The 12,738-nt window shown below is 41.8% G+C and overlaps 1 protein-coding gene across 3 annotated transcripts in view; it reads left to right on the top strand.

Annotated features, from left to right (window-relative positions):
* iqsec1b (IQ motif and Sec7 domain ArfGEF 1b) overlaps positions 1-12,738 on the top strand; it is a 286,544-nt gene that overhangs the window by 96,678 nt on the left and 177,128 nt on the right. For 2 of the 3 annotated variants that reach the window (XM_072666403.1, XM_072666408.1), the window contains exon 3: positions 9,948-10,055. The exons of the other annotated variant lie outside the window; for it this stretch is intronic. In XM_072666403.1, the coding sequence (XP_072522504.1) occupies positions 9,948-10,055 (108 nt within the window). The remainder of the gene's footprint in view (positions 1-9,947; positions 10,056-12,738) is intronic. 3 annotated transcript variants of the gene reach the window in all.

Below are 12,738 nucleotides of genomic sequence, written 5' to 3'. Positions count from 1 at the left end.
ACGGACGTGTCGCAAGGCAGTTTTGGTTTGTCTCATGTTGAAAGACAGGCTACTAATGTCTGTTTAGCGCCTCAGTAAATGGTGTGAAATCCTAAAGCAGCAGTGAAACTGAATTCCACTCTATCATTGTTAGCCTTTGGCAGGTTAATCTAACCTTTGGCGGTTAATCTGCGGTTGCCTTACGTGCCAAATTGTGGAGCGGTGATCTCTTACACCACTACCTGTCACAGACTGTCACTGACTATGTACTTGAGCTCGCCTCCGACAGAGACTAGAGAACAAAACTCGCAACTGGCTAAAATACAAGCAAGTTAATGGTCAGCCAAAATTATTGATATATTGTACCATAAATTAATAACGTAATAGTTGTGACAGGCTTGGGCCTGGTCTCTGGTGCAGTGTTAGATTAAGGACATGGGACAATAGTGCAAAGACAATAGGCGAAGCACAGGGCAAGTAGCACAGGCAATAAGTACAATAGACAATAAATACTAGTGTTGCACCGATACCGTATCTGTGCCGGTACAGACAGTATTGGTATCTGCAATAGATAGCTAACTGACACCCTCCTTTTTTTTCCTCCATATGCAAACAAATTGTTTTTTGCATACTTTATGACACCAAACATTTAAACCAGTAAAAGCCAATCATAAAGTTATTACCATTAAACAGACATTCAATGAAACTTTTACATTAGCATGTTTTGTTTCCATATGTCCATATGGTGGTTGTTTTTTGTTTTTTTAAGCTTTTTATGTCTTATTTGGAATAAGATATATAAAAGTACAGCCTATAAAAAGTGGAACACTATAAATATCAGTATTTATAGCCATCTATTCAGTACTCTGTATCGGCAGTAAACTGAATACAGTAAACAGATTAAATACAGCAGGTAGAGTTCCAATAAATTACAAGGTAGATACAGTCTCTGAGCTAGTCAGTCTCCGTGTGGACATATTGAGTGAACCGGGAGGATCAGTAGCAAGTCTGTATGTGCAGGTTGTGGTTGGTGTAGCCGGTGTGACCAGTGTTAACAGTGTGCAGCTGGGGGGAAAAACCGTCTGGTGGTTCTGGCTCTGATGATTCTGTACCTCTTTTAAGTTCTGTAAATATAACTGAAATCATGTACCTCCTCTTGTATGAGGGTGAGGAATTTAAATATGGGCCCACATACAAGCTTTTAGGTTTTAAAGGGTTTAAGGGTTCTTTGTGCCCTTAATGTTAATAGCTGTAAAACAAATCCTCAGGCTATCGTTCTTATATGTCCAGTATATCTCATATCCAATATGCCTTTGCTGAAGGAGAAATGTGACCAAAGTACGAGAAAAGCAGCTTAAGGCAGTGTACATTTTCTCTCACATGAATAGTCAGCTTATTTTCATCGAATAAAAGTGCTGTTTTGAACGTAATTGCCCCAGCTTGTGTGTATCCACACACGTTTCTCTAAAACACACAGTTTCATTGGTTTTAACGAATCAGAAACACATCATTTGTGGTTTTAGCCAATCCTTGAAACTGTGAATGGGATGATGGGTCAGTGCATCACATACATGCATTCTTTTGGCAGGAAAACAAATGGGGATAAAGCTAAAATGACAAAGCCTCAGTCATCAGTCATGCCCCAGGTTTTCCACATTTTTATGATACACTATTTATATTATATTTATATTTATAGTGAGACACGTGATCGGTAGCAGCAGATTCTTAAAAACTACTTTCCAGATACTCTGCTAAGTACAGTACAGTATTAAGTACAGTGCTTTCTATTGAAAATCTTCATTCAGTTAAGTCAGTCTAGAAAAGCATATCGTGTATCATAACAAAATCGAACACGGTAGGATAAAGATTTGCATTGCCCACCCCTAGTGAGAATTTGCCATCTGCCATCTAAAAAAAACTTCAAGCTTCAAGTGAGGAAAAAACGAACACAATGAAAGAAGAGGGGTTTAATATAGGTAGACCATTAAAATAGAATAAAGTCTGGTGGAGAAGTACACTAGTTTAACTGGCGGAAGGACATGTCTGGACATGATCCAGTTCTGAGCCACAGGCCACTGCCATGTGATCAATAAGTCCACCTACAGCTCCAGAAAATAACAAGAAGGCTTTTTTTTCTGTTTTCTTTAACGTATTATAGTTATTATTTTGGGGGCACTTTTTCTTCCTGAGCTATGGTCCACCGTTGCTGGAAAGGTTCCATAAATCAATGCCGGCTGATGGAAGCAAGGGACCCAAAGCTAATGAGAATTTACCAGCAACTTTCAGGGTCATTCACCCCTGTTGACCGCGGGGCTTGAACCACCGTCCAGAGAGGGGCGGGGGTGGGCTTACTTCAGAAGAAATCACCTACGGCAGATTTAAAGAAAGGAGCGTTTAAAGGAATGCAGCAAGAGCCCAGCTGGATTAAGGAGCCCATATTCGCGAGGCTAGCTGCCCTTTCATCAGGGCCTGTTTGCTTAATCAGTTTCTCAATGTGCTCGGCCTGTCAGAATGGTGCTTTTAAAACACTGAGACCCCCACCCCACAATGAGTTGCAGGTGGTTAGAATATGGTTGCTGATTGTGAGGCGTGGAGCTAACTGTTAGCGTTAGCTTTTGATAAATGTCTTGGGTTACAGTTCTCATTTCTGGAGCTGCTACACTCGTTTTTAGCCTCAATTAGTCTTTGAAGCAGCTAAGCTTGGGTTTTGTTGAGTGCTCGCCAAGCCTTTTGAAATATTTTTGAGCTTGGAGAGCGAGGCAGTGCAGTGATTGTGGTTATGTAACTTGTAGAACGTGCTCTGGGACGATAACATGAGGCTTATAGCGCCGCTCAGTAAGCCTTAACCCACAATGCAATGGGGGTTATCGTTGGACGGCAGGACTGTATATAGAACGCGGGCAGTTTCAGCCCAAGGGGGTTAAATTTTGTCAACAAAAAGGCATTTTATTTCCCAGTGCGTTTTTATGGTGTAAGTTGGCGTAACGCTGTAGTCCTCAAGTAGGGCATGGGCTGGCATACCGAATGATGGATAATGTGTCACCACAGTTTCAAGGCTTGAAATAGTTTCAAACTGCTAAAATCTAAATAATTCAAATCACAAAGTGCTTGACACTGTGCTACTGAATAGAGAAATATTAGCATTTGCAGATGAATAATTCAGCGAGTAGAAATGGGTTGGGAGAAGTGTGTGCAGGGATTTTTATCAATTAGCTTCTGCCATTGGTCTCACGTCGTAGGACGGTGATGAATTAAAGGGAGATTTGGAATAAATATGAGTTCTGTGTTCTCAATTAAAGGAATTTTGTGGGGATAATTGAACGATAGCAGCAGTGATAGACACTCTAAAGCAGCTCATTTGAATTCTTTGTTCAGCTCTGAAGTTAACGGAGTTGCTCAGAAGTACATATGCAGTAGGATATAGATAGGTTAGAGAGTTCAGGCAGGTTTTTAGGCAGACTTTTTAGATTAGACGTTTGTACAGGTTTTGGTTTTTTAATGGGTTACGCACCTGTGATTTAAACCGAGCAGCGGCCTAAAGTTTTCTTTGGCATATAATCAGGTCAGGGTTCCCACTGATATTTGTTGTTGTTTATATCTGTAGTTTGCTTCCCTTGGTTCAGGCTAAAGCTGGGAACTGTATGTTGTTCCATTTTACTTCTGTCTATCCAGACCTGACGTTGACATACAGGGAGTGAGAAGGTTTTCACCCTTCTCCTAACTTCTTTAAAATATGAAAGGCTTGAGGTCATTAAGGTGTTGTGTTCCATCTGGTGAGCAGTGGGTTTCTAATAGTGGAATCACGAGCGCTGACCTTCAGTTGACCTTATCCAAGGTGAGCGAGGCTTTTTTAGTTCCTGAGGTGTTCTTTTGTGGCTTCCTGGATGAGACATAACTCTGCTCTTGGAGGGATTTTGACAGGCTGGATACTGTTTTCTTCATTTGGACATGGTGGTTCTCCCTGTGGATCAGTAAGTCTTAGTAATGGTTTTGTAACCCTATATATCAGTAACCTCATTCTCATCTTTTCCAGACAGTCTTTTGATTGATCTTCTCATATTGCTGGAAGAAAATCTATTGAAGTGATGTTTCAAACTCAGCAAGGCTGGCAATAATCAAGCCTGGCTGTGTCTAATTTAACTGATTCTAGTTATCAATCGATTTTGGTTAATTGGTCAGTTGTATCCCTAAGGGATGTTGAATAGATGTTCGATCCTATCTGTGGTCAGTTTATGTTCCTACTTCAAACAAACTGGAGACCATTGGAAGCGGACCAAGACCGAGATGAAGATTCATATATGAAATGATATCAACAACAACAAAAAAAAAACAAAGTCAGCAGGTACTGGAGCGAGATATTGAAGATGCCTGGTGGCTATGACACATCTCAAAGCATGTGTAGACCATTTTGATTAGCTTGAACAGTTCAGATAACATAAATATGATTTGTGTTTTTATTGTGTGTGCTGTTGTGTTTTATTACATTTCCATTATTGAAGTCTCCGGTATTAGAAAGCTTTACATTTGATTTCAAAGTTGTGCAGCAATCCCGTCACCTAGGATTTTAAAGAAATGTTTGACATGTGTTTAACGGTCATCTCAAGCCAACAGTAAAACGCTTACAGCAAGTAGTTCAGGGCACAGATGCAGCAGTGATGGTGCACAGTACCATTTTACTGCTTCCCCTTTAAAACTGCTCTGGCTTCTGTGGATCTTTTCAGTGACGGATGAAGCATGAGATGTAATTCAGCAGACAATAATTTAATTTTATTGAATTATCCTCATAGCAGTCAGGTATGGATCATACCTCACTTTGATTGCAGATTAATACTTGCCTGATATTGACTTATGTGGCTTATATCAATATCTATTACACTACCCTGCAGTGTTTTGCATGACCTCTTCTAATTTGCTTAAGTGGCTTTTGTTTACTCGGTTTTGTTTGAAAACTATTAGCAACCCAAGTGAAATGAGCATTGTCTTAGCAGCAGGGAAACCCAAAGTCGCTAAGTCCTCATCCAATCCAGTGAATTTAGATCCTGGCCGATACGTTATATTTGAGTTGATTCAGCATCAGCTATTTTAAGCCTGATCCAGTTCAGATCCTCCATCGTTACAACAGTTTTTGTACAACAGAGTGCCCTCTGCCGTCCTCTAGGTGCGATTAGCAGACATTTTTCGCAGCCCACAGCAGCAAGGAGTGTTCTCAGATGCTTACAAAACAGTATAAAACCTGCAGCATAGAAGAATTATTACAGTGAAACATGTAGTTTGTCTATTTTCATGCCACCAAGCCAACCTATGTTAGTTGTACATGTGCAGTGTCGGGCAAGGATGAGGTAAACAAGGTCTGAAAGAATGACTGAAACTTCACATAGCACAGTGATTCTCAACCCTGGTCCTGGAGTTACCCTGGCTTGCTCATTTTAGTGGATTTCCTGCTTTAACACACCCCACAACTCTAAAAGGGGTTGTTAATGAGCTGATCAGTTGAATCAGGTGTGTCTCAAATGTGCAGGACAGGGTGTCTCCAGGACCAGGGTAGAGAAACACTGTGTGAAGAAGTTGTGGTTGAAGGTTAGTGTGGGTAAAGCCTTTTATAGGCCTTACATGGATTAAATGTTCCATTGAAGCTGAGTATGTTGTGGTTATGTTTTTTTTTTTTTTTTTTTTTTTTTTTTCTTCTCTACATCACTGAGATGCAGCGCTTTGACAGTACTGTAATGTAACTCAGCAGGCAGCAATTTAAACATCAGCCATTTAATTTTTCATGAAGACAAGAAACAGCCCTCATATAAGCTGCATTCCAAAGTCTAGGCTGCCGAGGTATGCTTAGCGGATGTTGGAGATCAGCCTCGAGAGACTACGGCTGCTACGTCACAGAAGGCTGTTCCAGAGTAAAGGATACTTCGTATGCAGCCCAGAAAAGCAGCCCACGTTTGAAGCGATTTTGAGGGCTCGACTGATAAATCTCTCCCAGCCCTCGGTTACCCACAATTCTTTGCAAAAATGGGGAAATATGGGGGGAAAACACCATAGAAATGGAGAAAAACAGCTTTCAGAGCAGAGTTTGTTTTAAAATGTGCTTTTTCATTTCTTTACATAAAATGTAATAAATACTTATAAAAATTAACAAGTTTCGCAACGCAATTGCAAGAGGCAGGACTTTACCGGTGACGTCACCACACAGCCTGATTAGACTGTTCCAGGCTGCTAAGGCGTTTTCTAGGATTTAGAATGTAGCTACAGTATAATAGAATAATAATGCAATACTATTAAGGGTCTGGCTTTGCATATGCTGTTGGCCGCCCAGATGGCATCTGTACTTGCATTGTTTTTGTGTAAGTGATGCTGTGTGAAGTTGAAACTGAATCAATGCCAGTGCTAGTAGATGGGGGAGCAGTGGACAGGGTGTAAAGTGGGATATTAAACAAGTCTGTGAGTGGGTGTTTGTTTAGATCTACTTTGCCAGGTTGCGTTTGCATGTGTGTGCCGGTGTGTGGGTGGTATAGCATAGTGCAGTGGTGTCCAAATGCAGTCCCAGAGGGCCTGTTTGTAGCACAGTGTGCTGATTTCCCTGCTCTATCACAATGTCTAAATTAACTGATTCATTAATTGCTCGAATTGAGTCCAGTTTGTTTGAGGAAGGAGGTCACCAAACTGTGCTGGATGCTTTGTGAGAAACCAGAGCTGGGCACCCCTGGCAATATAGTGTGCAACACCACTGCCCTCCACATTGCAGACTAAGGTTTGATGGCCATAAAGGATAAAAGAAAAAACAATATATTAACATCCACTGCGGGATGTATATGAGAATGCTAAGCAGGCCCAGTTGATCTCAAATTGGATTGTCCAATATCTTCTTTGTTTTTGGGTCAAAATGGAAAAGAGAAAGGGGTATTATTATTGGGGCGTAGAAGGCAGGAGCTTCGGAGCTTTACAAAGACTGCTTAACTGGCCAAACTGGTGTTTCATTAGGAACTGCATTTAGATCTGTGGAAAAGATATCAGTAAATAGGCTGGAAGCAATAGACAAGACGAGACAAAACAAGACAACCATATTCACCATTTGAGTTGGACACAGATAGAATTTGGCCTCCACCTTTAACCCATCCCTGCAGTGAACACGCACACATACACACTAGTGATCAAACGCACACAGTGCCTTGCTCAAGGTCCCAACAGTGGCAGCTTGCCGAGCTCGGGTATCGAACCCACAATCCTGTCATCAATAACCTGGTGCTCTATCCGGATGTATAAGGAATCGCATAAGAGTGGGTCAGGTGACTAAGATTTATTTATTATTGCATAATGTGATCAGATGGTGTCAGCAAGCACAGTCCATCCACAACGTCGAGTAAGGCTTACAAGTAGTAAGGCTGCAGCAGACACGCCCCTGAGTCTGATGGAACTGTTTGGTGGTCCGAGGATTCTTTTTGGCATGATATTGAGAAGGATCACTGCAGGTCCATGCATAATTATTGACTGTCATGTGTGTTCTGAGTGAACATTTCTATCGAGATGGGAGTAGAGTCTTTCAGGAAGATCGTGCTCAACCTAATGGAAGAATGGTGTTCCATCCAGCACAGCACAGTCCCAGAAACTTGTAGAATCTCACTGAAGCTGGTCTGGCAGCTCGTTGCAGCCGAGTGCCTTGCTTAGGCACTTTTCATGGTGTTCCCCCCACCCCCCCACCCCGTCTACATGTCTGACCAGACACCATGTGATGTTAAACCTGTCTGAGGCCTTCAGTGGGTAGCATCTCAAATTCACCAGCCTGCCTCCACCACTGCTAAGCTCTGCTCTGACTAGACACGCAGATAAAGCATTTATTTGTTGCCAAACAGTTTTTCCCCCTGCTAGTCAGTGCCCCAGAGAAATCAGATCTTCCACTGTTACCTTCACACTCTGAGTAACTGCTTGACCTGCTTCTGTCTGTCATTTCCACAGGTTTTGCTCATCAAAAGCTGCTCTTATCTAAGCATGTACTGCTTCCTCCCATCTGTCTGCTCTGCCATCCTCCTACTCTATCGCTCGCTCGCTCGCTCAGATGAGACATGAGAGCTGATTCAGCCAGTTGTAATTTTAAGGTCCAGCCTCCATTAGCAGTCATTCAGTTGCAGGCTGTGCTGGGTCAACGTAATAAGCAGTTGTGTAATGAGCTGCTCTAAGCTGGCTAACATTGTGTCCAGAAAATATAGGATGTCTAAACATCATATATATATTTTTTGCATTGTGTGTGCTCACAGTACAAAGAGAAAATAAGAACAAACTGTTTCCTTGAGCTATTTTCATAAAGTCAAGCTACTCTGTTGCTTCTCTGACAGAGAAGAACTATACATGTTAAAAAGCTGTTGGTGATGCCACTGTGGCCGAGGGGTTTGATTGTTTGAATCCTGAGCTATGGTGCTTTGCCAACAGAAGCCGGAGTTCAAGAGAGCACTATTGGGCGGACTCTCTGGGTGGGTAGATGACACTTGATGACCATTTACATCTGTTAGCTGGTGTTTTGGAGCATGGGACCGGCGCTTTCCTAAGAGCACGTCGGCTACCTACGATGCCACGGCAGGAAAGGACTGACTTTGCATGTATCAGGGGAGACGTTTTAAGTCCTTACCCTTCTAGTGTTGGGAGCATTGCTAGTTCGGGGGGTGAAGATGACCAACACATCTACAAGGTGGACCAACTAGGTAGGAGTGGGAGTGTTTTAAAAAAAAAAAAAAATCCACTTGAACCAGTGCAACACACACACGAACACGCCACCACCATGTTGTTGTCACTGCAGTGCTGAGAATGACCCACCACCAAAATAAAACCTGCTCTGTGGTGGCCCTGTGGGGTCCTGACTATTGAAGAATAGGGTGAAAGGAGGGTAACAAAGTGTGCAGAGAAACAGATGGACCACAGTCTTATAGTGTTCCTATATGATTGTGTTAAGCTGTTTTAATGTACAATAAGTGTAGAAACAAGGAGGTATTAATGTTAAGGCTTATTAGTGTATTTAGGGTCAAATGAATGTGTAGTACAAAAACACTGTTCAAATATATATCTCAAATTGTAAAGGTTTGTCATTCAGTGAAACCGTACACATTCCAAAGTATCAAAATGGCCATTTCAATGTTTAAGGCTACTTTTACAGCTGCTCCATGATTCAGCCCACTTAGTTGCAAACAATGGCTACCAAATGCAACATTTTATTGTTGATCAGAAATAAAAGAAAACAATCAATTTACTTTTTAATTAAAGTTAAGTTTTAGAGTTGGGGTAAATTGCTTCCCCAGCCTCGTTAGCAAGTGTAAATTGCTCCTTCAAAATTAGTGAGTGTGAGCTTGCTGGTACACAAATATGGGGGCATTTTATTCAGTAGTATGGAATTGGCAGGCCTTCTCTGAAAGATATTAGAAAGACAAAACCACTGGTCTTACCTTTTGTCACAGCATTTGGTAATGGATGGACATTCTAAGAAAGTCTAGAACTTATACAGTCATTGTTTTTGTTGCAGAGTCTTCACTGTGTTTATATTTAGCATTCGCTACTTAGATTTGAGCATTTACATGGACTGTTACTGTGTTCCTCTCTTTTTTGGATTATTTGGTTTTAAAGATCTGCATGGGACTCTACAATCATATATCTGCCCTATGCTTGTTTTGTGTGAAACTCTGCCTCTCATCAGTGACAGTGTCCCTTATTCTTTTACTTTTCCACCATTATTCTGCATCTCCTCACCTCAGGGATGGACCCTCACCGCTGTCCCTGAACCGTGTGCATCTTTCTGATCTAACATGATTCAGTGCCTTCCATTTCTGATGCTGAACCTCATCCAATCACTCTCTCAAGTGATGCTAATAAACTGAAATCCAGTTACAGTTTATTTGAAGCGTTATCCTGATAGAAAGAAGGACATGATGTTTAGCTGAAAATGTCTCTGTCTTTCTCTCTCTTTCTCTCTCTCTTTCCCCCTTGCGAAGACGGCATGCTTCTTTGCCCCCTGAAGTCACAAATAACCAAGGCAACTTTATCCTCCCTCCCAGTCGGAGAAGTTACCCCTGTCGCAAATGGAAGTCGGCGTCTTTTGGGTAAATGAAAAAATTTGCTGTTCACTGTGGATGCTAATGCCACACAGCTGCTGCACGCCTGGGTGTTGCACGTGGGTTGTCAGTTTCTGTCTTCCTATTATTTATTTATTTTTTTTAATTGGTGCTTCAGCTGTACCAATTCCATTCCAAAGCCTTGACTGTCAGGGTTGTAATCTAGTGGCGAGCAGCGAAAGGGGGCCATCTTCTCAAGGATGAAGAAAAAACTATTTTGTTTGGTTAAAATTAAAGCAAAGACAGAAAACAAGGAATGTGCGGACTGAGTCAGTGGCATTTGGGGTCTTACGAAAATAAAGGAGTGAAAGTTGCTTTTCGCTTTTGGAGTGCAGTCGTGCTTGGTTTGTTTATTTATGCTCAAGGTGGTCACCTTACGGTACCCTTGCAGTTAAATTGAGCATCGTTAAGAAGTCTCACATACGAATGGAGCTCTATTACATGACAACTAAGTTCACCAGAATGTAATGAAATATAATGAATTTTGAATTATTACACTAATTTGAGTATTAAATTAACTATTTCTAGTAATACTTATGCTAACAGCTGGTAAGTAAATTCATACGAATGTTGTAGGCCTCTGTTCACCATATTTTCTTGCTAATAAATTGAAATTCTTTAGTCATCTGTCAATTCTCTGTTCCAACACAGATATCATTGTCTTTAAAGCCCTGTCATCAGTATCATATCAATAATTGTCATCAGTATCATATCAATAATTGCAATATCCTGGTACAGATCTAGAATGATATAAGCATATACACCATAACCCTCACTAGCAGTTACGCCCTTCATGGCGGTGTCTGTAGGCTATGTGGGAATTGTGCTGTATTGGAAAGCTGTGTGTGCCTCTCTGTGTGAGCCTGCTGGGGAGACACTGAGCTGAAACCTCTTCAGTCTCAGAATGCACTGGGATGGGAAATGAGGAAAAGCACTGGCTCCTCCGGCCGTGAAGGAGCAGGACAGGAGGCTCTTGCTGCAAAAGGGGTAGAGATGCGAACACATCAAACTGGGGATAGCGGTAGCGCTGCAGATTTCCACAGTAATCTTTGTGTATATGGACAATTATTATTTATTTATTTATTTATTTTCCTTCTGCACCAACAGTGGGAATGGTGATATGGTATATAATGACAGGAAATGCATTCATTCAGTCTTCAGTTTGCCATCTCATATTCTTCCCCAATCAGTGATTTACCAACTATTACCAACTATATTAAAGATTTTTAGAGTAACACCACCGCACCACAGCTCCAGTTCCTGTAGAGAAGGTTTGCCTATTGGCATCAGGCCTAATGCCAGGTGTGGCCTAGAGGGGTTTAAAGCTGTGTGGAGCTGTGGAACTGTGTCCTCTGGAAGATGTGTGAAATCTCTGTGTAGATTTCTAGGTCATATTTAATACTAAATAGGTGGAAAGATCCCATCAAATGCTATTCCATGAACCACTTCTGGATGAAGGTGTCTGGCTGTATGTAGGCCTTTTGCTTCGTTTAGTTTGAGCCTTATTAAACTTTAACACACGTTTACGCACGTTCCTGCCCACAGTGCTGCCCTCCTTTACTCTGTTCGTTGGAGATTTCACTTTTTTAGTTTTCCTGCTGGAGTTGTATCATGGCTCCGTTAAAGCACACTGAAAGCTGATCCTCAAACGCATTGAGATGGGCGAGATGAAGCCCAGCAAGTTGTAGCGGAGCAGTGGGATTCAGGAATTTCAAAGCTTCGTCTCGGTGTTAGCTTGCTAGCGTAGCACAGCTCCTTAATTAGCTCCGTTGTTAGCCATGTTTGTTCATTTTAATTAGCTTAACAGATGACAAGGATACAACACAGGTTTTGCTAAGCGTGTTTTGGTAAGTGTCTGTTAGCTCTCCCTGCACAATAATAGTTGTTGGCCACAGGAGCTGGCAGTGTGGCAGGCTTTGAACATAAGTACAGACGGCGTCTGCGGCCCCGCGGGACTTCCGCTCAATCATCTGGACCAGGCTTTAGAGATGGCAGTCCTTGTTCTCAGGCAAAAAGGCTTTGGTTGAGCCACAAGAGGGATGAAGCGTGTTATGAAGGAACTGGGGAAACCTGTCATGAGAAGCTAGTGGGCAGATGGAGGAAAGCTAGCCGAGCTATGTGATGAGCACACTTAGGCTAGTTCTTGGAGCCTTCCTTCACAAGTTAGCATTGATTTCTTCATGGTCAGAAAATGAGCGTACTGTCTGTGAGTCGGTTAAAATGTAAGAGGATTTAAGTTGCTTTTGAAAGCAAGCAAGAGAGAATCCCTACAGCCTGGTCCGGTGTTGGCTCTATTAGCTTCTGCAGTGATAAGATAGTGGGCTATTGATTACTGGGAAAGTGGCCATTGGTGCCGTAGGTTCTAGAGGCAGAACTGCAAGACTTTGCTGGGTTAGTGCTGTCAGTAAGTAGCTGTTCGTTTGATAAGAGAATGATCATCACACTTTAATTACCCACAGATTTATCAATATACTTTGATGCCAGGAAGACATGGTGAGGGTTCTGGAGTTCTAAAACAAATGTAAATACCGCATCTATGTAATGTAAATCACACACTAATGTAGTAATTCAAAACGACAACACTAGAGGTCTGACTGGACCCCCTCGATGAAAGAAGAAACTTCAACACAGAAAAATGTATGCTGATAATGACGCATGCGAGACTCAAATA

Source organism: Salminus brasiliensis, chromosome 21 (assembly GCF_030463535.1).
Source record: "Salminus brasiliensis chromosome 21, fSalBra1.hap2, whole genome shotgun sequence".
Taxonomy (NCBI): Eukaryota; Metazoa; Chordata; class Actinopteri; order Characiformes; family Bryconidae; genus Salminus; species Salminus brasiliensis.
Note: the sequence above shows the minus strand (reverse complement) of the source record. Positions and strands in the feature narration are given on the sequence as shown.